Source organism: Thermobia domestica, chromosome 12 (genome assembly GCF_964235325.1).
Source record: "Thermobia domestica chromosome 12, izTheDome1.hap1.1, whole genome shotgun sequence".
Classification (NCBI taxonomy): Eukaryota; Metazoa; Arthropoda; class Insecta; order Zygentoma; family Lepismatidae; genus Thermobia; species Thermobia domestica.
Window position 1 is genome coordinate 117,907,224 of NC_137465.1, and position 26,116 is coordinate 117,933,339.

Genomic DNA, 26,116 nt, shown 5'->3' on the forward strand with positions numbered 1-26,116 from the left:
CTCTGTCTACATACTGAGGCGGTTGTTCAAGGTTCCCTGAATTTTGTTGGTTAAGTACCCTTTGTTTTACTTCGGTTTCTATTTCAAAGTCGTTTTTACAAATATTGTGACCACTAGACTTCATTTGAGACCTAACGTCTCTTACCTTAGGGATAGCACCCTTATAATACAAGGGAGGAGGCGGAACAAAAAATTTTCTATCATTTCCCTGACTTTCTTGATTTAAATTATCAAATTTTATTTCCTTCTTATTTAAATGTTGATTCTGATCTGGCATGTGACAATAATCATTTACTCCTAAACCACTAAACGCCACTGGTATATTAGGATTATCTAAATTATGACCTTCATCAAATGGTTCTTGATGATTAACTTCAAACGACCTACCAGGCTCAAACCTTACCGCCTGTTCGCTTCTATGACTAAGATATTTATCAATAAAGTTAGGTTGTACTGTAAAATTTCTATTCGCATAGCGATGAGAATCGACAACTCGACTAAAAGGTTCAGAATTTTGCGGTAATTTACTAGAAGCACCTAATCCTGCAAAGCACCTGTTTGCGCCTTTACTATTACCCCCATTTTCTATTTTCAGTTTATCCAATTCATCGCTTAGTTGGTAAACAATATCATTTTCGAACCTAGGTGGCGCTACAATATTCTCCTGTAAAAACTGAGTCGACATGTCAGCAACTTCAACTACTTCTATCATAGGGTCTTCAATATTAACTGAAGTAGCATTTGAAAGAATAGATCGATTGTCAAATTCCATGTTTAAACCACAATAAATAAACAAAATGTAAATTAAACACACAGTACAAATTAAATAAGGAAGTAGTAACACAAAAATAAATTCAATTATGACAATATATAAATACTCCAATTTAGCTACACTACAACTACTTCTACAATGAAACTCATTCATTCAATCTCTAGCACGCAAGCCAGTACAAATAAAGGTTGACAAAATTTTTATTAAATTTCACTTTATTGAACAACAATTGTAAATAGAAAGCATCCACAGCTGACAGCTTGTGTAGTTGCAAGTCACTCGTGTTTTTATTATTAATGGAGCTATGAAACTTCAAACTGTTTCTCAAAGGATCTAACTCTGATAATTTTTAATAAATTCCAAGTAATTTCTCTGAAATTTTCAAACTCTATATAAGCAAACCAAATTTTTAGCAAAAATATAAATGCAATCATCAACTGAACTGTGTTTAACCAACAATGACTTCAAAAAAGCAAACGCGGAGATTAATATTAATTTAGGACCTAAAAATCCTATCCCCCAATCAAAATTACGGAAATGACTCCCACAATGAAAGATCCTACACACCTTAACTTTTAAATCCTTAACTTCGTAAATCCGGAATTTAACTTCAATCATGAAAATAATCACAGTTACTGTAATTCTATTTACAATGGTCGGTGACCTTACAATAGACTTAATCTACAGGCTAAGTTTTGAATCACCGAAACCAAAATTCATAACTGTATTGTAGTTTATCTTTTTTGTCACAATTCTCGGTATCGCGGTCAGAATGTTTCCTGCATCTATTAGCTGAAATAGTTAAAAAGGAAACTAAATGTGACCCCGAGTGACTTAACCACACCTGATTGGACAAATCCTGTAAAAAAGATATTATTATAGCAAGTAAATAACAACTAGGTACCATTCACACCAGCAAACAATCTTACTCCCTAAACTGAGTGAAGGTGGGTGATTAGAATTACAGATTTTATTTAATGAAATTCCAGAAGTGTTAATTTAAAATATTTAATGCAATTCAGATTCCTTCAGAGTAGTTATAACAATTAAACAAATTCTTATTAGGTTCTTCATTTCGAAGGAGGTGTTCAAAATTTTAATGGAAAAACCTTTACTCTAACAACTACAGTTACTTTTTGCAAGGCAGAGATCATTTACAATAAATAGATTTTGAATGAGGATAACACAATCAAAACTCTCAATTCATTAAATATTAAACGCTAAGTTGAATTCTATAATTCATAAACAGCAAGATAACAACCACGTCAATCAATTTAATCTAACTTTAACAAAAAGGTATCGTGACTTTCGAAGTAGCCTCGTATATTTATTAAAAATTAACCTTTGAACTATTTCTCTCTTTAATTCTCTCAGTAATTCTTAGTTAAGGAATGTACGCAGTGCTTTTACTACTATAAAACTATTTAACTAACTACAATACTTTTAACTAGCATTACTACTTCACACTTACCGTAATACAGCAGGAAATAATAGTGACAGTATAGCAGAGGTAGTTACCATTTCTCAACTCCAGATCCTCTTGGGTTTAAGGACTGTTCCTTACAATACAATTCCATACAGTACAGTGCACGCGAATATTTCAAGAATTTAAAAATTAAGCAAAAAATTTATTCGGTCCGAAAGTATGTTCTAGATTTAATCAAAATTATTCGTTTTACTTCAATTTTACGTTTGAAACCTAGCCGAGATATCCAAGAGAGCTAAAATAGAAGTATATGCATTTAACAGCAATTAATTACTGAACTAGGTAACTAGTGACGTTTTCATTAACAGCACTGTAAATTAGTTAACCTATTTCCAAAGCAGGAAATACCAATTTATATTTTACTTTAGTTCTTCAAAACTTTAAATACGTCATTAGAGACTGTTTTAGATTTTAAAATTAAATAGAACGAAATTAAAAGTAATTAGTAATTTTAATTACCATTAATTACCGACAAAGTTTAGTAATGAATGAAAAGAAGTTATGGAAATCCTTCTTATATTAGTTACTACGCGAGTATGCAATTTAAAAAGTGGAATTTTAATACTTGATTTAACGTTTTATTTTTCTTCCCCCATTTAAAGTTACCCAGTTAAATTTCTTACTCGACCTTCTGTGGCACAACGAAAGCAAGAAACGCACTAGACTCGATGACGTAATACACGTGTTCCGTCTCTCACAAAACAGCGTTAGGAATTTAACGTAGTTTTAAGCCTTTAAAAGGGTTTAACACGGAAGTATTATTAAGAGGAATTTTAGACCTTATTAATTTCATTCACTTGCAAGATACGTCTTCCTTAATCACTACTCCACACACTAGAAACACAATTAACTTTTTCACTTTTAACTTATTTAACTTTACAGAACTTATTTAGACACAATTTAATTTTATATTTCTAAAACTCTTAGTAATTTAGAACTGAGTTTTAGAATCACAGTTGTAATTAAGACACACTTCACATAGTTAAACGAGGCACAGCTATAACGAACTCTCGACCACGTTTTTTTAAAAAGAACAATTTTCGGCGCGAAGTAATGATGTCTATTTCTTGAGTCCAACCCGTGTTGGCTCAATAAACTACAATACAGTTATGAGGCGCAGCGGATCAGAATGCCATATATAGGAGCAAGACTCTCGCTACTGCGCAGTGCCCAACTCATTACATACGTCACTCCAGACCCCTGCGCTAAACTGAAGTGGTTGTGTATTTAAAAAAAAAAAAAAAAAAAAATGATTCTCTGCCGTATTACAAGTATTACCAGTTTAACATATAGACATATATATATCGTTTTAAAGCCTTTTTCACGCTCTTTACAATGAAAGTACTCTCATTTCAATCCAACAACATATAACAAAACAATTCTTCAAAAACAAAAACAAACTTCTTATTTTTAAAAAAAAAGAAAACAAAAAAGTAATTTTCCACAATGAAACTATGAACCAAAATGTAACGATTTTGCAATCGTTACAGGGTGTCGTGACTACGCGGACAGTGCAGCGGTGTTCTAGCAATTTTAAGGATGGTGACGAAATTACTCGAAGATGCACCACGTGCCTAAAAACAAACACATGTACAAAATGAAGATCTTCAGGCCAAAATTAAAGCAAATAGTGGCCAGACGTATGAGGAACTGGGATTACAATGCAGTGTGAGTGTAGAAATCATTCGGCAGTACTTCCATTAACTCGGGAATCACTACAAGTTCGGTCGATGGGTCCCACATGATTTGACTCCGGGCCAGAAGGCAACGTGAGCAGACACCTGTATTTCTTTGCTGTCCCGTCTGAGGAAGGTGCAATTTCTGGACAGGGTGTTGACATGTGATGGGAAGTGGGTCATGTATGAAGCTTCACGGTGCCATCTTCATTGGTTAGCATCTCATGAACGGTTTCAAAACAGTTGAAACCGCACTGTACCAGAAGAATGTCCTCCTGTGTGTTTGGTGGACTGCTCGCGTAATCGTGCATCGGGAACTGCTACAAGTTGGTCAAAGCATCAATGCAACTGTGTACTGTCATAGTCCAGGAACTTTAGTCAAAAAATGGGCGTTTCTTCGGAAAAATTAGAAGCCAAGGTTTTTCTTCACAAAAACGTTCATTAGGTCATTCTAAATGGGATATCAAAAGTCCCAGACTTTCTGATATACGCTTCCCCTTTTTCGGGGGGTGGAAGTGGGGGAGGAAAACGCAATTTAAAATACAATCAAATTCAGTTTATTTGCATGTTGATCTAAATATTCCGAATAAAAAAAACAAAATTTACCGAGAACGCTTAGCACATTTGCTTGTAAATGTTTCACAGGAAATCCCAAAGAATATCGGGTTGAGTTTCGGAAATATGACGTCATCAAAATGGCCGACACCAGAATATGTAGTGTTTTGTGGGAATGGTTATAACTTTCCGCAGAATAATGGTAAAACCGTCGTTTTTGTTTCAGATTGAAGATAATTAATTACCAAATGTACGGAATGAAACGTGTTGTCTGCATTGCTAATTTCTTTCGAGATACAACAACAACAACAACAACAACAAAAACTAGTTTTTGATTACCTGGTTTTAAGTGTAAATGCAAATAACTCAGTAATCATAAAATATTTCAAAATACGTCTATAAATAAAGGTTGTAGAGCATTATAAAGCCTTTCCAACGGTACCTGCACCTGCATTTTTGTAACTATAACCAACTAAAAGAGAGAGGTCCAACTGCACAATTATGGGATCAGTATTTAGACACTGTGTTAATCCTCAAAGAGTTTATTAGGGCAGAGAGGATGGGTGACTGGAAGGCATATTTGTCTGCAGTGAAGAGGATGATTCCGTATTTCCACGCCACAGGACATTTTTTGTACGCTAAAAGTGCCAACTTGTTTGACAAAGACATGGTAAAGTTGGAGAACTTAATGGATGGAGACATCTATAGAAAATTTACTGCAAGCTTTTTCACCGTTAAGCGATCAGACAATTTTTTTAGTGGAACTCCAACAGATATGGTAATAGAACAGTCACTCATGAAGCCTTCAAAGATACGAAGAGGCTTTGTGCATGGAAGAAGTACAAAATGGAATGTCCTAACTAAGTTTGTTGTTGGTTTGTTAAGTGCGAGCAACATTTCTGAAGGACTAGAAAACTTTTGTGGGATTTCGTTTGCAAGTGAAGAACAGGATATAGATGCACGAGAATCTCGAATCAAACGGGACCAAGAAGATGTTCGGAAAGTATCAGAGTGGTTCAATGCCCACAACCCTTTCCCAAACGTACAAGTGATCATGTCTATAGCAACAGGGGTTACAGGTAATATGGAGAAGATAAACTGCTACGATGCACTGAACATTGGAGCAACCATGATGGAAAGAAAAGTTTGTGACAATTTTCATGACATAAAGTATTCTCGTACTAATAGGGTTCTTTCTCTTTAAACAGTGAACAGTCACCTTAAGGTACATGATGTTATTGTGCCTGTCGATCCACTGCTGCTGTTTCAACGACTCAGCGTAATCAAAAGAGCAGATGATGACCTTCGAGCATGTTTAAATTTCGAACTGGCTCCTTACCCAATGGCTCTTTCTGATGCAACTAAAATGAGAAAAACGAAGAAATAATCCTTATTCAACATCTTCAACCCGACTAATGTTCATCCTGATCTCGGAAACGCAAACTACGTCATTGATGGAGGGTTCCTTCTTCATCGAGTGGTGTGGCGTCAAAACGAATATTTCATGGATATTTGTGATAAATATGTGGCATATGTGGAAAAACACTTCGGTCAAAACACTGTCATCGTATTTGATGGATATGGTAATTCTCACAAAAATGTAAAAGGCATGAAGCAACTTCGACGGTGCTCGAAAGCAGCATCAACAACAATTATATTTAATGGAAACATGGTTGCGACTACGAGCCAAGAAAACCTTCTCGCCAATGCAAACAACAAAAGTAGGTTGATTGGTCTGCTCACTGATAAATTCATGCCTGCCAATATTGATGTCAAACAAGCAGAGAATGATGCTGATGTCCTCATTGTAGAAACCGCACTAACGATATCAAAAATTAATTCTAATTCTACAGTTATTGTTGGTGAGGATATTGATTTGTTAGTAATCATGACAGCGAGAACTCCGCCAAATTTAGAATATTTTTTCTTGAAGCCAGGAAAAGGAAAGACAGAGCCGAAGATTTACTCATCAAGGAGTTTAGAAGGTGTATGCAAAAATCACATTTTATTTCTACATGCTTTTCCAGGCTGTGATGGAACATCTGCCATATTTCAGAAGGGGAAATCAGCTTGTTTGAAATTGTTACAAAAACGTCAAGATTTAAAACATGTCGTAGAAATTTTTAATCGAAGTAATTTTTCCCATGCAGAAATAACTGAAAATGGCATACAGTTTTTTTTTTGGGGGGGGTTATACGGTGCATCTGCAAATTACACTTCACTAAATGATTACCGTTATCATTATTTCTCCAAATCAGTGAAGAGAAATAAGTCTTTCGATTTAAAAGCCCTACCACCGACTTCAGCTGCAGCACAACAACATTTGTTTCGGGTTTATTACCACGTACAAATATGGCTTGGAAACCAACTAAATCCTGAGGAGTAGGGTTGGGTTATGAAAGACAATTTGTTAGTACCAATTCGATCAACGCAGCCACCTGCTCCACCGTCCCTTTTAAAATGATTTTCTGTTCGTGTTTTAAAGGATGCGGCAATGTGTGTGAATGTCGAAAGCTCGGTCTGTTTTGCTCTCTTGCTTATGCAAATTGTCACATACAATCCTGTTTGAATGTTACTCCAACGGAAGGAATCTCTGAACGTGAAATATTCATGGACGCCGAAGAAATAGAGGTGACAAACCAGGTGAACCTGCTATAATTACAATTATTATTTATCAATCTGCAAAGGAACTCAATAACTAAACTATTTCAGGTAAGTTGAATAGTTTACATTTCTTATTGATTATTACTCTGAATTTTACATTTCTCATTCTACAAACGATAAGAATCTATCGCCGAATTGTAAATCCTCATTTTTGCATCTGTGTCTGGGGTGTGTGTGACTTACGGATGCTAATGCGATATTGAATCTTACACCCAATTGTTTTCAAAATTTTTAAAAAAAGTAGGCTTATATTGTCTTTACAAGAATCGGTCTATTAAATAGAAAAACATACCTTCCTTACATTTCAAAAAAATGCAGGTATAGGTACCGTTGGAAAGGCTTTATAATGCTCTACAACTATTGTTTGAAGATATATTTTGAAATATTTTATGATTACTGAGTTATTTGCATTTACACTTAAAACCAGGTAATCAAGAACTAGTTTTTTTTTTTTTGTTATTGTATCTCGAAAGAAATTAACGATACAGACAACATTTTCATTCCATACATTTGGTAATTAATTATCTTCAATCTGAAACAAAAGCGACGGTTTTACCACTATTCTGCGGAAAGTTATAAACATTCCCACAAAACACTACAAATTCTGGTGTCGGCCATTTTGATGACGTCATATTTAAGAAATCCGACCCGATATTCTTTGGATTTCCTGTGAAACATTTACAAGCAAATGTGCTAAGCGTTCCTGGTAAATTTTGTTTTTTTATTCGGAATATTTAGGTTAACATGCAAATAAGCTGAATTTGATTGTATTTTAAATTGCGTTTTCCTCCCCCACTTCCACCTCCCGAAAAAAGGGGAAGTGTAAATCAGAAAGTCTGGGACTTTTGATATGTCATTTAGAATGTCCTAATGAACGTTTTTGTGAAGAAAAACCTTGGCTTCTAATTTTTCCGAAGAAAAATGCTAAGATTCCTGGACTATCAGCAGTTGAGCTGTGTTCAAGAAAAACTCAAAACTCTGGAGCCAGCACTTCTGAATCGTAAAGGGTCCTCCTGTTAGAGAACAACGCTAAACACCACGTAGATAGGATGACCCGGTACACCATTCTTCGCCGCGGATGGGAAACACTATTGCATCCGCCATACTCCCCGGACATTGCTCCGTCCAATTATCACCTTTTCAATTCCTTGGATGATCACCTTAGAGGACGCCAGTTCAAATCCCTAGTAGAGGTGCAAAATGCACTTTATACCTCCTTTGCTCACGGCTAGTGATGAGCAAATGCAAGACCAAGACCAGGGTGGTCTTGGTCTTGGTCTTGGACTTGCATGCTATACTCTTGCAAGTCTTGCATTTAAGAAATCTCGAGCTTTTCATAGGTAAATTTTACTATGAATATAAGGGATAATAAATTCTACAATGCGCCAATAATAACGGAAATACAATGTAATGTAATATAATGTTTCAAATATGCCTAAATCACAATGTTTCGTAATCTGTTTATATTTTTTAATAGATCCAACACTCCTTGGTTCCCAAACTGGGGAGGCTACCCCTGAGACGCATGAAAGAAAATCAAGATGACACAGATTATTGAAATACCATAAATTGCAAAATTATTTTTACACTGTAAAGGCGTAAGATTTTTCTTTTCAACCACGATTAACTAAACCTTGCATTAATCAAACTTCCAATTAAATATTGAGATTTTGTTTTACTGATTTCAATATGTACTCTATGGGGCAGAAACATTGACATTACGCAAAAGTGATTAAAAAATTGCAGGCTTTCGATACATGAGCATGGAGAAAAAAGGAGAGAATTAGCTGTGTTGAACGGACAACGAATGAGGTGTTAATAAAAATATCAGTAGGGGAAAAAAAGAAGAATTTTAGATATTGTTAAGAGGAGGAAGAGGAACTGGTTAGGATATTGGCTGAGGAGGAACTGTATTATGAGGGACGTGCTAGAAGATATTGTGGAAGGAAAGAGAGGGAGGGAGCGAAGGGGACTAGTTGAACGAAGGTATTAAAACAGAAAATTGCTACGTCAAGACGAAGAGACTAGCTGAGAACCACCGAGCGTCGAAGCTTTTCAGTTGCAGCAAGTAACCTGCCAACAATGGGAGAATAGCTATTATGAAGATGGTTATACATTTAGCAATATTGACTAAAAAAAAAAAAAAAAAAAAAAAAAGAGAGAGAGAGAGAAAATTAAAATAATAGTTATTATAATCAAACCTCTTAACATTTTAGAATAATTTGAGTGAAAACTGAAAACGGTTCAACTGTCTATGTCTTTTGTGTAAACTCAATTGATATAAATACTTTTTGACCTGTATTATAAATACAGTAAAAGCTCTTTATTCGTGGGGTATATGTTCCATAAATATGCCGCAAATACAGAAACCGTGAATACGGAATGGTAATTTACATGGGATTATAGGGGACACGTTCCTAGGTGACAAAATAAAAAAAAACAAATACATATATAAAAAAAATCAATTTACTGTAATTGAAGTTGTTGACCATATTGATTAATTATTATCTTCAGGCTTAGGCAATAGTTTCAAGAATTTTGTAATTTTTTCTTGCTTGGCAGTTTTTAAAAGCTCCTTCAATTCAGACTGATACTCAGCAGTGGCATTAGCAATTTGCCTCTTAAAAATAAGACTTCGTTCCATAGATGGATCAATTTTCATAAAGAAATCACAAAGCTCATTTCCCATTCTTAAACCTTCACTAAGATTTTTTAAATTAAATGTCACGTTTCCAGTGCTTCTTCAATGGGCTGTGAATTTAACATTTCCTCCAAGTCGGTTTCAGTCAAATCTTCATCTTGCGATTCAAGCAATTCCTGAATGTCACTTGATTCTATCTCTTCGAACCCATCTCGTCCTATTCCATTCGCAATTTCGGCTATGTTTGCAGTCAAAGTTTGAATTTGCACACATTCTTCGTCATTTTCCGCAGTCAGAACAGGCCACAGTTTTTTTCGAGCACGACTTCAATATATGTGGCTTTAGTTCTTCCAATGATTCTTTTTGTTTACGATGCATTTTGCTATGTCAAATTTCTTCCAGCATTCCATAACATTCATATCAGGATTACATTCCATATTATCCAATACGATTTTGAAGGTTTATCTAATGTAATAGAAATGAAATGAAATCTTTGAGTTTTACGTCCCACGGTTATGCCGGTTAGGCTAAAGGAGACGGTGATTATGAGAAATGAATGAAATGGTGGAATGAAGAAAGTGGGAGGAAACGAGAGAACACCGAGAAAACCCACGCACACGGTGTTTGTCCACCACAAAGTTCACTTGGCGGGGCTGGGATCGAACCCGGGACCCCAAGCACCTAAGGTGAACGCTCTACCACTGTCTAATGTAATAGAGCTTAGAGGCCTGGATTATTCCTTGGTCTATAGGTTGAAGCAAAGCCGTCGTGGTGGGAGGTAAAAATGTCACTTTTATATTTGGATGCATAGTTTCAAGTTCGCGAGGATGACCTGGTGCATTGTCCAAAACTAGAACTGCTTTAAAGTCTAAATTATGTTTTTTTTTTTTTTTTTTTTTTTTTTTTTTTTTTTTTTTTTTTAACTAAGTTTCAACTTCAGAAACAAAACAATTCAGGAATCAGTCACAAAAAATAGCGCTTGTAACCCACGCTTTCTTATTAGCACGTCAAAACACTGGCAGGTCGTCCTTGTTTTGATTTTGTAAAGCCCGAGGATTTAACGATCTGTAAAGCATCTGGTTTAATGACAATCTCCAGATGCATTAGAACATAGCAGCAGTGTAACTGTATCCTTTGCTGCCTTAAATCCAGGAGCAGACTTTTCGCTTTTAGAAATGAATGTTTTGTTTGGCATTCTCTTCCAAAACAGTGCAGTTTCTTCTGCATTAAATACTTGCTCAGGTTTGTATCCTCCATCAGCTACTAAGTTTGCAAATTCTTCTGGATATCGTTCTGTTGCAGCAGTGTCTGCAGATGCAGCTTCTCCAACGATTTTAATGTTATGCAAGGATTGTCTCACCTTAAATTTATTGAACCAACCTTCCGATGCTTGAAATCCTCCATCTGTACATTCACCACTACAACTACTATCAGGTTCTTTAAAATGAGCGTAAAGACGCTTTGCCTTCTCCCAGACCATTGGACCACTCATGGGCACCCTTTTTTGGTTGCAGTCTTCGATCCATAATGACAACGCCACTTCCATTTTTTTCTATTGCTGGATCACGAACAATTTTCGCTGACAGTGAAGTTGAAGCTACAGACGACCTTATTTTATCTTCGGATTTATTTTATCGAGCGTACAGTTGATTCGTTGACATTGAATGAGCGTGATATGGATGCAAACGAGTCTCCAAGGCGTAAACGATCAAGCATTTCTATGTTTACTTTAAGCGGTAACACAGATTTTTTTCGTGTCGAAAGTCGTTTCTTTCTTTTTTCTTTTTTAGTTGACATTACTGTATAAATTAGGAAGACAGCGGTAGAGACGTGCTACTCGATCACAATTTTTGTAACGAATGGAAAGACGAAACAATAAAACACGCAAAACGGCTCTTACCAAAAGACGGAACGTCTAATAATGTGGCGGCATTTAAAAATATACTTTATTCATTGAGTAACAAGGTTGCTTTCATTCTGTTTGTTTACATTCTCAAAAACACCGATCGCGGCGAACGCGGCTTAGTCAAAGTCCGAACCAATAAAGCGGCGATATCATTTAAGAACATACTTTAGGCAAAGTTGTAATAAGGTCTATTTTACATTTTATTAGTCCATTTGACGGCGTTTACAAAGGATATTCGGTTGGATACCTATTGGATCCTTTTTATTATTACGTATGTACGTACTGATTATATCCGCGAATAAAGAAATCTTTAGCCTTGAATATAGGTATTGGGTCGCATTTTTTTAAATCCGCGAATAGTGAAAACGCGAATGATGGAAGCGCGAATAAGGAGCTTTTACTGTACAAAATAACGGTATCGAATTTCAAGTTATTTGAAGTCTCACTTGTGAATATGGATTACTAGCATCAATTGCCCACTTCGTTGGGTTAATCTTAATAATAATAATAATAATAATAATAATAATAATAATAATAATAATAATAATAATAATAATAATAATAATAATAATATATTTCGTTAGTCATTCACTTTTTACGATTAGTAAAGCGCTCTCTGATATCGGTCATTTTCGATTATTTTTATATTTCTCTCCCCTCCTCCTCCCTAAGTTGCGTGGCTGAATTTGAATTTAAACGGCATCAGAAGTGTCACTGTTCGTCTCAGAGACCCCAAAAACTATGGATTCAGCACTAATATCGGTCATTTTCAATAAACTTATATATCTCCTTCTCCCTCATGTTGCGTGGTACGGCATTGGAAGTGTCATTGTTCATCTCAATGACATCGAAAATCATGAGTTCGACATTGATAATGGTAATTTTCGATAATTTTATATATCTCGTTCCTCTCCCAAATTGCGGTGCTGAATTTGCATTTAAACGGGATCGGAAGTATCACTGTTCACCTTAGCGACGCCGAAAACTATGAATTCGACACTAATATTTGGTCATTTTTGATTATTATTATGTCTCTTCCTCTCCCCAAGTTACGAAGCTGAACTTGGTCGTAAATGGTACCGGAAGTGTCAGTATTTAACTCAGCGAACTGGAAAACTATGGGTTCGACAATAATATTTGTCATTTTCTATCGTTTTTATATATCTTCTCTTCCCTCCGCCAAGCTACTGAGCTGAACTTGGATTTAAATAGCATCGGAAGTGTCACTGTTTATCTCAGCGACCCCTAAAACTATAGACTCCATTTTAATATCGGTCATTTTCGATCATTTTAAAATATCTTTCATTCCCCCTCCCCTAAACTGCACCGTCAAAGTATATGACAGAAACTACCTCAGGTCCGATCTTCATCTATGTTGAAAATGAGATCGAGTTCGGTCAGGTGGTTCAAGAGTTATTAAATTTTATTTATTTTTGTACATTTTCCATCCCCTACTCCTACCCTAACAGCCCTTTCTCATTTGGCGGCGAACTGCGGCTCGCGGCGGCGTCGAATTGTCGCACAAGGTAGAAATATATTTGAAGCAATGGAGCTTTTCATATATGCGCGGCGGTCGCCGCAAATTTTCGCGGCGAGGAAAAACATCCGCCTCTCCCTGCTAGAAAGCGGCGCGGCAGATTGCCGCGTATAGCGAAGCGAGACATTGAAAGCAATGGAGCTCTTTACATATAGGCGGCGATTTGCCGCTTGGGTATTGGGGGAGGTAGCAAGTGTTGCCAGGAAAGAGTAGAGAGTGGTTGTGATAATATGGCTGTGTGTGTGTTTTACGTATATATATATATATATATATATATATATATATATATATATATATATATATATATATATATATATATATATGTGTGTGTGTGTGTGTGTGTGTGTGTGGAGTGTGTTTGTGTATGTGGTTATGTTCTAGCTTAGAACACCTGGAGTGCTTTTAACCAAACTTGTTACATACAATATATGAGAAAAGATAATATGTAAAAATAATCGAAAACGACCGATACTACCGAAGTGTCGAATCCATAGGTCGTTGATTAAAAAGAGTCCAAATCAATACAAATTATTTTTTTTTAATTATTTAATGGAAGATTGGGATATATGTGCGGGCAGCGCTGGGCAAATGAGCTTGTAATTCTATAAATTTCTTGTGCTCCAAAATTGAAATATATACTATCAAATATTTCAACAATATTGCATATTTTACAGTCTTTTGCTATATATTTATGTACTACTTTGCTATATATATTTTGTTACATAAAAATTCGTAATCCGGATTTTAGTAATAATACTGTAACTTAGCATCACTTTGATTATGTGATATTTGATAAATATACCGTATTTTATATATTTTATAACTTTTAACACTTCTGTGGGTGTAATTCCTTGAATAGTCCCTTGAATTCAAGGACTAGAGCAGTGCTTTAAAGAGACTCGAGTCAATAGTCGGAACACTTAAAACAAACGAATAAACCTGAAATACTATAACTATAATAATAATAATAATAATAATAATAATAATAATAATAATAATAATAATAATAATAATAATAATAATAATAATAATAATAATACCTACAGACCAGCCTTGGGCTCAGTGGTTGAGTGTTGACTTGGGGTTCTGGGATAGATCTCAATCACCGACTGTTCTTAGACTTTATCCTGGTTTTCCCAGTCACAATAGTTGAATATCGGGATGGTATTTTAAATATCCAGACCTGGCCGCTATTTTGCTCAAGTCTATCAATTGTGAAAACATATAGAAAAATCTCCTTCAAGATACAATTTCTCTAAAAAAAAGTTTTTCTTTTTTTGCTTTCTGACTGTCTTAACAAGGCAAGTAGAAGACACTTTTTGCATCTCTCCATTGCAACCACCACAGAGTCACAAGGTTTTGTTTCTTCAGTTGTACAGCAACCATGTTCGCATATTTTTCATTCGCGGCAAAACGCCGCGTAATATAAAAGGGTACATTTCTCACGCGGCGAACTGCCGCAATTGGCGACTGCAAATCGCCGCCTCAATGTGAAAGAAGTTTAAGTTCTACCGTCAAAGTGATTTGCTTTAAAAAAAAAAAAAAAAAAAATCACCCCCAGTGTTCGGGCCGATCGCCCTTCCTTGAAGATCTGGTCCTTAGATAGTAATTTTGCCCTCTTGCAGAGGGCTCCGGGGTTCACTTTTGTCAACCCTCGGAATTTCTTCTCTTTGGGCGGACAAAAAGAGCCATTAGACCAGTTGCTTTTGTGTGTGTGCGTCCCTATGATGTGAACGTGTGGTCGTCGTCGTGCCTACAGTGTTTAGTGGACAATACCGCTTCCATAGTTTGAATTTAATGTGTTCTTACAGTTATAATTATTTGTTTGATCCAGTTATTAATAAATAATATATATTAAGTTATAGAACCTTCTAATTTTAATATATGTGCATAGCAAAATACCTTTGCTTGGTTCGTACAAATTTAATGGTCCTCCGGTCGTGGATCAGTGTAGGACACAGTCATTACAGACAGAGTGTGAGTAATTTCAATTAAAATTTTTTGTGTCGTGTGAACAAATAACTATGGAAGCTCTAGCAATCAAAAAACGGACTCTCAAAGCGAAAATCTCGCGGGAGAAGAAAGCGATCGCTGCTTTATCGACAACAGAAACCAGCTTCATAGCGATTCACCAGAAAAGGGTCAGTGACCTTCAACGGGATTGTTCGAAGCTTCTGGATGAAATTGCAACCATTTCAAATGACGAGCAGTTTCAAAAAGAAGAAGAGCTAGCGGAGATGGGCAACAGCTTACTGGAGATATGTGTGGTGCTAAGGGATTTACAAGTTGTGGAAAACAATTCGGTTTCTTCTTCAGAAACAAAGCAAAGTAGTGAGGTGAAATTGCCAAAAATACAGTTACCCACATTTACAGGCAATTTGTTCGAGTGGCTTTCCTTCCACGATTTGTTCGTAGCCTCAGTACACAGCAACGATAAATTATCTGGTGCTCAAAAAGTGCAATATCTAAAAACATCCCTGAAGGGGGAGCCAGCCCAACTCCTTCAGGCGATGCAAATTACGAACAGTAATTTCAAAGAAGCATGGGACATTCTGAACGCGCGGTATCACAATAAACGTGAAATTGTGAATTCAATTCTCAAACGCTTAATTACGCAACCACCCATTCAGCAAGAATCGGCAACAGCGTTGCGCAAATTAATTGACACAACGATGGAGTGTACTCGATCGCTGAAAGTGCTTGAGCAACCAGTGGAGCACTGGGACGTGATTTTAGCTTATCACACCGAGGATAAACTAGACAGTGAGACGCGAAGGCAGTGGGAACTTTCGTTAAATTCCAGTGAACAGCCATCTTTCGACAAGCTGGCGACATTTCTGGCTTGCATCTTCTCATGTGACAACTGCACAACGGACCCAAAGTTTGTGTGACCTGTGTAATTCAAACCATCCACTATACAGGTATTCCGAGTTCGTCAAACGTTCAGAGGCGGAGCGTATCGCTCTCGTGAAAGAAAAGAACTTGTATCTCAATTGTATGCGCAAGTCTTGTCGGAAGGACAGTTGTTCATCCGGAAATTGCCGCAAGTGTGAAAAAAGGCACAATACAATGTTACATTTTGAACGAGATGATGCGTTACCAGAGCATGATTCTAGTGTCACGTCACATTTTGCTTCCGAAGCAAGTGTGCCGCATGTTTTATTGTGCACAGCGATTGTAAAAATAAAGGGAAAAACAGTGTGTCATATCCCTTCAGAGCTCTGTTAGACTGTGTGTCAGAGACTAGTTTTGTAACCGAAAAGTGCGTGCAAAAGCTCGGACTACAAAAAATAAAATCCAATGTGGTGATCTCGGGCATAACGGGAGCAGGGGTAGGATCTGCAAAAGCTATGGTGGACTTGCAGTTTCAACCGTTAGGTCAGATGAACGAAACGTTCGAAACGAGAGCGATTGTAGTGACGAAGGTAACATCTGATCTCCCAAAGCAACCCTGTGCCAGTGCTTCACATTGGCCACATTTGAAAGGGTTAAAGCTAGCGGACCCCACTTACAATATAGTGGGCCCCATTGACGTGCTTCTTGGAGCGGATGTGTTTCCATTATTAATGCTCGGTGGAAAGCGTGTTGGACCACCGGGTACACCCGTAGCTCTAGAGACTGTCCTTGGTTGGGTGCTTTCTGGTAGCATAGGTACCACAAGTGGAGCCGTAACAGTGGCGGCATATCGTGCGTCATGTGAAGTGGACACAACCCTTCGTAAGTTTTGGGAGCTAGAAGACCTTACTCCCAAAAAATACTTGTCCAAAGAAGAGAAAAACTCTGAAAAACATTTTGCAGATACTCACTACCATGACGAATATGGCCGTTATGTAGTGAGATTACCATTCAAGAAGAATGCATCGCCCTTGGGAAAATCACGTGACATTGCAGTCAGAAGATTGTTACATTGTCAACGCAAGTTAGCAAAACAACCTCAACTTCAGGAACAATATCCTGCGTTCATGGAAGAATATCTGAGGTTGGGGCACATGGAGCTTGTTCCCCCAGAAGAGAAGAACGTGGCACCTGAGAAGAGCTGTTACCTCCCCCACCACGCAGTTCTAAAACCCACGAGTTCAACAACAAAATTACGAGTGGTCTTTGATGGCAGTGCGAAGACAACATCCGGGATTTCTCTCAATGAACGGCTAATAGTGGGCCCGAAGCTACAAGACGACGTTTTCCCACTTTTGGTGCGATTTCGTGAACATCAAGTAACCTTATGCGCGGACATTGCCAAAATGTATCGGGAAGTGATAGTAAACAGAAAAAATGTTGATTTTGAAAGAATTGTGTGGCACAATTCCGCGAACTCTACTGTAGAAGACTACCGATTATTAACGGTGACATACGGAACTGCTTCTGCTAGTTTTTTTTTTTTTTTTTTTTTTTTTTTTTTTTTTTTTTAGCTACTAGGTGCCTTCAACAGATAGCAGCAGACGGTGAAAATTATACCTTGGCAGCAAGTGTACTAGTGAGGGACTTCTTTATGGACGATTTTCTGGGTGGCTGTGAAACTGTGCGCGAACCGATTGAGCTCCAACAACAGCTAACTCAGTTGCTGAAAAAAGCAGGCTTCGAGTTGCGAAAATGGGCATCCAGTGAACTGGAAGTGCTAGAAGCCGTACCGTCTCATATGCGCGAAGTGTCTGTGCCTTTTAACTTCAACGATGACAATACCATCAAGTGCATCGGAGTGCAGTGGTCACCAGTCAGTGACGAGTTTGGATTCAGTGTTTCTTCCTCCTTGCAGCGCGACGTGTGGACCAAGCGCATGATACTATCTGAGATCGCCAAAATCTTCGATTCAGTTGGTTTCCTTTCACCGGTAACCATCAAGGCGAAGGTGCTTCTGCAGTCGTTGTGGAAGAAAAACTTGGGATGGGATGAAAACCTCCCTAGTTCAATGTGTGCGGAGTGGAAAGAATATTGCAAGGAACTGTCCCTATTAGAGGAAGCAAAGGTTGAGCGGTGCATCATACCTCCCAACACTCAAAAATGCCAAGTAATTGGCTTTTCAGATGCCAGCGAGCGGGCTTATGCCTCAGTGGCGTATTTGCGGGCCGAGCTTTCAAACGGAACGGTCAGTGTGCAGCTAATTGCTGCAAAAACAAAGTTGGCTCCAATTAAAACTGTTTCTCTCTCTCGATTGGAGTTGTGCGCTGCATTATTGCTGGCGAAGTTGCTCAACGCAATCTCAAACGCCCTTGTGTTTGAGATGCAAAAGGTAAAAGCATTTACCGATTCACAGGTTGTGTTAGCATGGATTACTTCTTCCCCTGACAAATGGAAAACGTTGGCGGATCGTCTCGCGGAAATCCAAGAAACAGCTCGTGCAGCGGAATGGTGTTTTGTAGACGGCTTGCTAAACCCTGCTGATTGTGCCTCCAGGGGTGTGAACCCTAGTGAATTATTGTGTCATTCATTGTGGTGGAACGGTCCCAACTAGTTGTATGATGCAGTGTTGCCAACGGCTGCAGGACCACCCCTCATATCTGACAAGGTGGCGGAAGAAAGAAAAAGGTGTGTCAGTACTATGTGTGCAGCTACAGTGGATGATATCACTAGCCGTTATTCATCTCTGCTCAAAGTGAAACGCGTTGTAGCCTGCTGTCTTCGCTTTGTCTACAACTGCAGAAATCCCCTTCAGAAGCTTCAAGGCCCATTAACAGCAGAAGAGTTGGAAGGTTCTTCAAGGTGTTTAGTGAAACAAGTTCAAAAGCAAACATTTCCTGAGGAACTGGAATGTTTGAAAAATGGAAAACCCCTCCCAGCCAAAAGTCGTGTTTTGTGTCTGACTCCTTTCATTGATAGTAAGGGCCTTTTGCGTGTTGGAGGAAGACTACAAAATGCAAAAATCACCATAGTCAAAGGCATCCGGTTTTATTACCAAAACAACACAAGCTTACAGAGCTTTTAATTCAGAGGAAGCACCTCAATACGCTCCACGGGGGTCCTCAACTAGTTTTGTCTATTCTTCGTCAAAGATTCTAGGTTATTGGTGCGAGAAATTTAGTAAGAAACATCATTCGAAAATGTGTAAGGTGTCATCGGTTCGAGAACAGAACAGAAAATCAAATTATGGGACCGTTACCCTCGGCTCGTGTAAACCCTAGTAGATGCTTTTCTCACACAGGTGAAGACTATGAGGGACCGTTGCTATTGAAAAACAGTCATGGGCGAAGCCGAATACAAAGCATACATCGTTCTTTTCGTATGTTTTGCTACTAAAGCAATACACCTCGAGCTAGTGTCTGACGCAAGCGGTGCGTCATTTTTAGCGGCGTTAAAACGCTTTGTATCTCAAAGAGGGCTCCCTAGTGATATGTATAGTGATTACAGCAAGAATTTCGTAGGAGCCAATAAGGAACTCAGAGACCTAATCCAACACAGTGTGCATACGAAGGAAAACCAGCTGACTTCATCCTACCTGAGCGAAAAGGGCATAAGATGTCATTTCAATCCCCCCTCTTCCCCTCATTTTGGTGGTTTGTGGGAGGCTGGTGTGCGTAGTGTGAAACACCATCTTAAAAGAATTGTAGGTAATGTAACTCTGAGTTATGAGGAGATGAACACCATCTTGACCCAGATTGAAGCAATTTTGAATTCACGTCCGCTTATCCCCTTATCTGAATAACCTAATGACCTATCTGCGCTAACACCGGCACATTTCCTTATAGGAGAACCGATGCTTGCTGTTCCGACACAAGATTTCACCTTGACGAAAATGTCCCACCTGAAGAGATGGCAATTAGTGCAGCAAATGGTACAACACTTTTGGCAGCGCTGGTCTCAAGAGTATTTATCCCGTCTACAGCAGAAGCCAAAGTGGTGGATCCGACGTGATAATCTCAAAGAAGGAGACTTGGTGCTATTAAAGGAACCTCACCTCCCCCCTCTACAGTGGAGGCTAGGTCGTGTCAAGGATATCCATAATAGTAGTGATGGACTTGTGCGAACTGTCACCGTAAGAACAGCTGCTGGGGATTTAAAGCGCCCCATTGTGAAGCTCTCTCGTTTACTGTTTGATGCAAATAGATAAATATACTCGTGTATTCAAATATCAACTTTTCATATTGTGTTCTGTAACAAAAGCCGCCACTGAATCTGAGTTGGAGGAAAATCGTCAGGACGACTTTTATTACAAATCAGAAGAATTAAAAATAATTTAACTTATATTGTAAAACATCGAAGGAAAGAGAGAAAAATTGTTGTAACATATTTTTAAAATTTTTGAAAAAGTAAAGATCCTGGCGATTAAAAAGAAGAGAAAAATAAAAGGTGAGTTGCGCTCGGAATTGTAAGGTGTGAAGATGTCTAATGGAGGCTAGTGTGAACAAGAGGAAACGTGAAATCGTAATACGAACACGAGTTTGTGCAATCGGTATTAGTAACTTCGTGAGAATTTTGCATGTTTGGTTCAAAGGAGACAAAGTTTAATAATTATTAATAACGGTTATATCTGGAAGTAAAAAAAGAAAGAGTGAACCGAAACACTCTTGTAAAAAAAAAAATTAAGTGGAGCAAGAAAGTGGGGTCGTGAAAATCAAGGGATTGTTTTAATTCCTAGTGCAATTCAATTCTGGTATTGAAAAGAAAGAATTGAAAGTGAATGATTTTTGGATAACTACTTATATTACCAGATCGTTGATTGCAGCAAGATTCGATATAAATTCGAATACTCCACTTTATTCCGTTTACTTGAATACGTTATTTGATTCCTTTTGAGAGGATCTTACGTCTTTCCTTACTTATTTGTGGTATTTGGAGTTGGTTTAGTAAGCCAGAACGAAGGTCGATTTCCATTCAGAGGAGGACAGCGAGACAGAGTTGGTAAAGAAAGGTATAAGACCATTATTGAGAAGGTAAGAACTATTTCAATTTTACTTCCTTGTGACCCTCGTTAACTGTTAGGGATATGTTTTCATTAGTTCTTGTTGGTTGTCTAGTAGTATTCGTTCTTTAAGCAGGATTCTTCCGTTGTTCGATAAATGCGAAGTTGTCTGATCCGTTATCGTATTCAATTACCGTTTTTTTACTTTAAATCTCAGCTCGATCCTTGGTAATAACGTTTTCAGCATTGGAAGAAGGAGAAACATTACATTGTCGTCTGGAAATACTACGTTTTGGATTAGAAAGAGAGTAATTGAAAAATTTAATATTAATAAATTGACTGGATCAATCCCAGTACCATTTGATATTAGTGTGTGGCGTGACCGCTCATATATTGTCTCTTGTCTATACAGTCTTGATTTGCTTTTCAAATTTTTCAATAAAAGAAAGAAATTAAAGTACAATTATATAATACATAAGGTTAGGTGGAGGTTTCCCCCCCCCCCCTTAATTTGTGAATCAGTATCGATTGACATTTGCTTGTTTCAGATTGTCATTAGATAGCTTTAAGAACTGTTAAGAATTCGTATATATACAAAGAATTAAATAAAAGATTTAAATTTCTCCTTGGAATTGCTGTTGATTAACGTAACGTTCAAATACGTCATATTATATATATATATTTATTAATCGTTGGAATTTTTGTTGTTTCACATCGCATTCAAATACGCATTTGCTTATTTGTTTTTTTTTATTCTAATAAAATATTTGTTATCTACTTTTGGAATATAATAAAAACAATAAAATCAAGGATTTGGTGTGATTATTTCCAAAATTTGTGTGTATATACATACACACAATATATTATATTATTGTTTGTGTTATATTTTTGCAGCCGAATTTTTGTACGCTATTTTCTACTGAAAGTTGAAGGAGAAAGAAACACTGATTGAACCAATAAAAGGTAAGGGTTGTTGGGGAGGATTGAGCTGAGATCTTGTATAAAAGAAGATTTAGATGTCCCGCACCCAAAGCGCCCGATTGATGAAGGTTTTTTTTTTCTCTGCTGACCGGATTCTTTACGGGCGCGTTATAAGTTAGTTCCGAGCGCAACTCCGGTTCATTCAGTGAGTTTTTTTTTGATTCATTTAGTAGTAAAAAAAAAATACGAGTTTATTTAGAAATAGCGTTCATTATTTTTTCAAAATAAGATTAATTTGTACACTTAACCGCATAAGTGTTTACTCCTTAGTAGAGTTCGGTTGCTTTGGACTGTGATGTTAAGTGAATAAGTATTAAGTATTAATAAACAGTTTGTTCACGGAATTGATAATCAGAAACTTGAATAAATAAGTATTTGGATTTAATTTGCATTAATATTTATGAGGATTTCATATTTATGAACGAAATTTCTGATCGCAGTCATAGTTACTTTTGTTCAGTTGATATTGAGTGGTGTTGCTGGTGTAGTGGTACTATCTCTGTAGTGTTACCGTACTTTAGGTATTTTGTTGATAATATATTATTTGTTTATATTAATATTTATGTATAAATTGTTAGTTATATTATTAATCATGTGTTCTTCGCAGTTGAATGATTGGGTTATTGATATTCCTGAGGAATTTTCGGAATACGTTACGGTTGATCGTACTGGCTTTCCCGATAATAGTAATAGTAATTTTGGTGAAATTTCAATGTCTCTTACACCTCCATCGAATATAAGGGGGATTAATAATTATTCAAGGTTGGGAAACGTTAGCCTTAATCTTAGTGAGCATAATACAGGGTGTTCTAATTTGTCAAGGGCAAGTCGAGATGTCAATGCTTCATCTGTAAATAACGTTAATCCCTATTCTAGGAGAGTTGAATTTGAAATGCCAAATCAGAATAATACGAGTAGTCAGGCACAAAATCATAGATATTTAAATATGCGTAATTATTATCAAAGAGTAACTCAGATTAGGAATTCAACGCCGAAAGGTTTTACTGCTCACACTACATTCTTTAACCCTTTGACATCCAGATTTCCCGAGCGTAATGATATTCAGTTTTCACAACCTAATAATTTGCAATCAAATGAAGCTGGAGTTTCTAGGCAAGATTTATATCAAGGTATTGAAGGGAACTTGATGTTAAAGTATACTTTTAATAAAACTAGTCAATATCTTGAGGAAAGGTTCCGGGATATTAAAAATTTTAGTGGTGAAGATAGTTTACAGACCTTTGAGGTTTTGTATAGAATTGAAGAGTTGTTGAATTCCACTAGTTATTCAATACAAATGATTCTGACTGTCCTTATATCGAAATGTGATGGAGCCTGTTTGAGAGAAATACAGTGTGCCCTACAAAATCATTTAAATTGGGATCAAATTTGTAAGAGATTTACCTCATTATTTATGACTTCTGTTTCTAAACATACTTTAATATCGGAGAAAATATTTCGTAGGCAAGGTCTTTCGGAATTAGTAGACCATTATGTTCGGTCAATTATATATTCAATTAAGGTCTTAGGATTTGTAGGGTCTGAAGGCGAATTAGTTGAGTTAATATTGAATGGTATGAACCCTTCAATACGTTTTAGAATGTTAGATGATTATGTTCCTAAAAGCCGATCAGAACTGATTGAAATTTCTGAGAGATATGTATTAAGACAACGTAGTCAATTAGACTTTAATAGAAGAATGACATCTAGTAAAGGTCAAAACAATATTATTCCTAGTTCTTCTCGGAAATTTGATAATAGAAAGTTTTCAGGACATAATGTATTCTCCGTTCATGATTTTTCGGGGTCAGATAAAAATTTTGTAAAACCTCAGAGACAAATAATCGAGTCTGAAGTACCGTGTTTTCCAGGTCGAGAGATTATTCCTTCCGAACGAAGTGATACAGTAGCTTCTTTTATCGATGGAATTATAAATGGACAGAGAGTTGATTGTTGTTTGGATAGTGGGTCATCTTTTAATTTAACAACATATAGGTTGGTGAAAAAGTGTGGTGCACTTCAATATATTAGAAAAGTTCCCGAACGAACTGTAGATGCAGCATCTGGTTTACAATTTTCGACGAATGCGGAAATTATTTTATTTCTAAATTTTTCCGGACACTTTGAAAAAATTAAATTTAAAGTGGTGAATGAATTGCCATGTGACTGTATATTAGGCACACCATTCTTACGTGGAACTCAATCGAACATAGACTATGCATCGAATTGTTTAGTGCTTAGGAATGGCAGTAAACGTCTTCGATTGAAATTTAAAAGAATTAATCATGTGAATGGTGATTATGCAGGATTTAGATCCGGAGATAGGGGTGACCAGTCAAGACAGAATAGTAATTCCGGGAACTTTAAGGTTCCGGGAACCTTAAGACAATCTTCATCGGAAGTTAGATCTGGCGATCGGATTGACCATCGAGATCCGCAATCTAGATTTAAATCAGGAGATGTGGTAGGCCACTTTCGAAAGGATAGTTCTAAAACATCTTTTGGAAGTTCTACGAAATTTAAATCGAAACAGAGAAATTTTTCCAGATTACCATCGGGTGATCGTGATGGCCAACGTTCGGATGGTCGAGTTTCAGTAATGATGGATAATAGAGAACGTCGTAAGGATGATGGTCATGTAGCGATGAAAGAGAGTGATGATCTCTTGTACTCACATCCTGGTGTATCCTATGGCGATGAAGAACATATGGTTTCGTTATATCTTCGTTCGGAGAAGAAATTGAATCGATTTCAGAACATTGGTGTGCAATGTGAAATAAGTTTAGATGACGTTGAACGGAAATTATTGCATATTACTGCTCCAAGTGATTCCAACTTTAAAGAACTTAGAGATCTGGTTCGTAATATGGAGGAGAACCCTATAGGGGATCGAAGTATATGCGATAATGGGATTGAAGCAGACGTTTGTAACATTTCAACTAACACATCGCATTATGGTTTTGCTTCAGTAGTCCCAGGCCGGATGGAAGATCTAGTTGAACCCAGTGGTGTTGTGAACGTCAATCAACGTGGAAGGGACCAGGCATTCCAACAGGTGTTGTCACCTGTTGAGGATATGAATATTCGGGAAGAAGATATAGTTTCTTGTGTTGAACAGAAAAAGAAGAGTAAAAAGAATAAAAAGAAGAAAAGGAAAGTTGAAAAGAAGAGTGATGATGTCACCTGTAACCAGATGGTATTAAAGGAGAATCCATTAACACAGAAGGACGTTTCTCCGGTGGATAATTTTGAGAGTGATTCGCAAGCTTCGGACATTGATCTAGAACAGGCTAATAACTTTTACAAATTATTACATCGAAATAAAAAGTATTTAGACCCAGAGTTAACTCACAAGGGGAGGAACCAACCTGAACTAAAAACACAGGTGAATAAACCTACTAAAAGTGATTGTATTAACACACAGGTGAATAAACCTACTCAAGAGGAAGATAAACTTAAGACTTGGAAATATTCGGGTTCGGATATTGAGGATTTTGTATCTGAGGTTAAAACATCTTATAATGATGTTATAAATAAAAGAGTAGGATGTATTAAAGACTTCGTTGGTCGATTATACTTGAAAGAACAAAAACCTTTTAAAGAAACACCATTTCCGATACCTCGACAAAAGGAACAGGTTTTCGATTCTCAAATTAAGGAATTGATTGATCAAGGGATTTTAGTCGAAGTCGATCATTCTAATTATGCCAGTGCGTGTTTCCTCGTGAAAAACAAAGACGGTACGCATCGTCTAGTCGGGAATTTCTGTAAAGCGAATTCATTGATTGTTAATGACGTATATCCTTCGCCTAATCTCGAGGAATGTTTGACTGCCTTGGCGGGTAATACAGTGTTTTCCAGACTGGATCTTAAGAAAGCATATCTACAAATCTACCTCCATGAAGACTCCAGAGAAATAACTACCATAGTAACACCTAAGGGTAGTTATCAATTTACTCGAATTCCGGTCGGAATTAAGACTGGAGGTAATATACTCGCCCGGGCAATGGAAAAGATTCTCGGAGATTTGGTTAGTGAGGGTGTACGCATATATTTTGATGATG

General features: G+C 37.1%; 2 protein-coding genes across 2 annotated transcripts; both read left to right on the forward strand.

Annotated features, from left to right (window-relative positions):
• Positions 1-16,587: 16,587 nt before the first annotated feature.
• LOC145666088 (uncharacterized) lies at positions 16,588-18,686 on the forward strand. The gene is made up of 2 exons (XM_081733182.1): positions 16,588-17,347; positions 17,647-18,686. Exons 1-2 carry the CDS (start codon positions 16,588-16,590, stop codon positions 18,684-18,686), a joined length of 1,800 nt encoding a protein of 599 aa, XP_081589308.1.
• Positions 18,687-19,412: 726 nt separating this feature from the next.
• LOC145666090 (uncharacterized) lies at positions 19,413-19,874 on the forward strand. The gene has a single exon (XM_081733183.1). It carries the CDS (start codon positions 19,413-19,415, stop codon positions 19,872-19,874), a length of 462 nt encoding a protein of 153 aa, XP_081589309.1.
• The last annotated feature ends 6,242 nt before the right edge of the window (positions 19,875-26,116 follow it).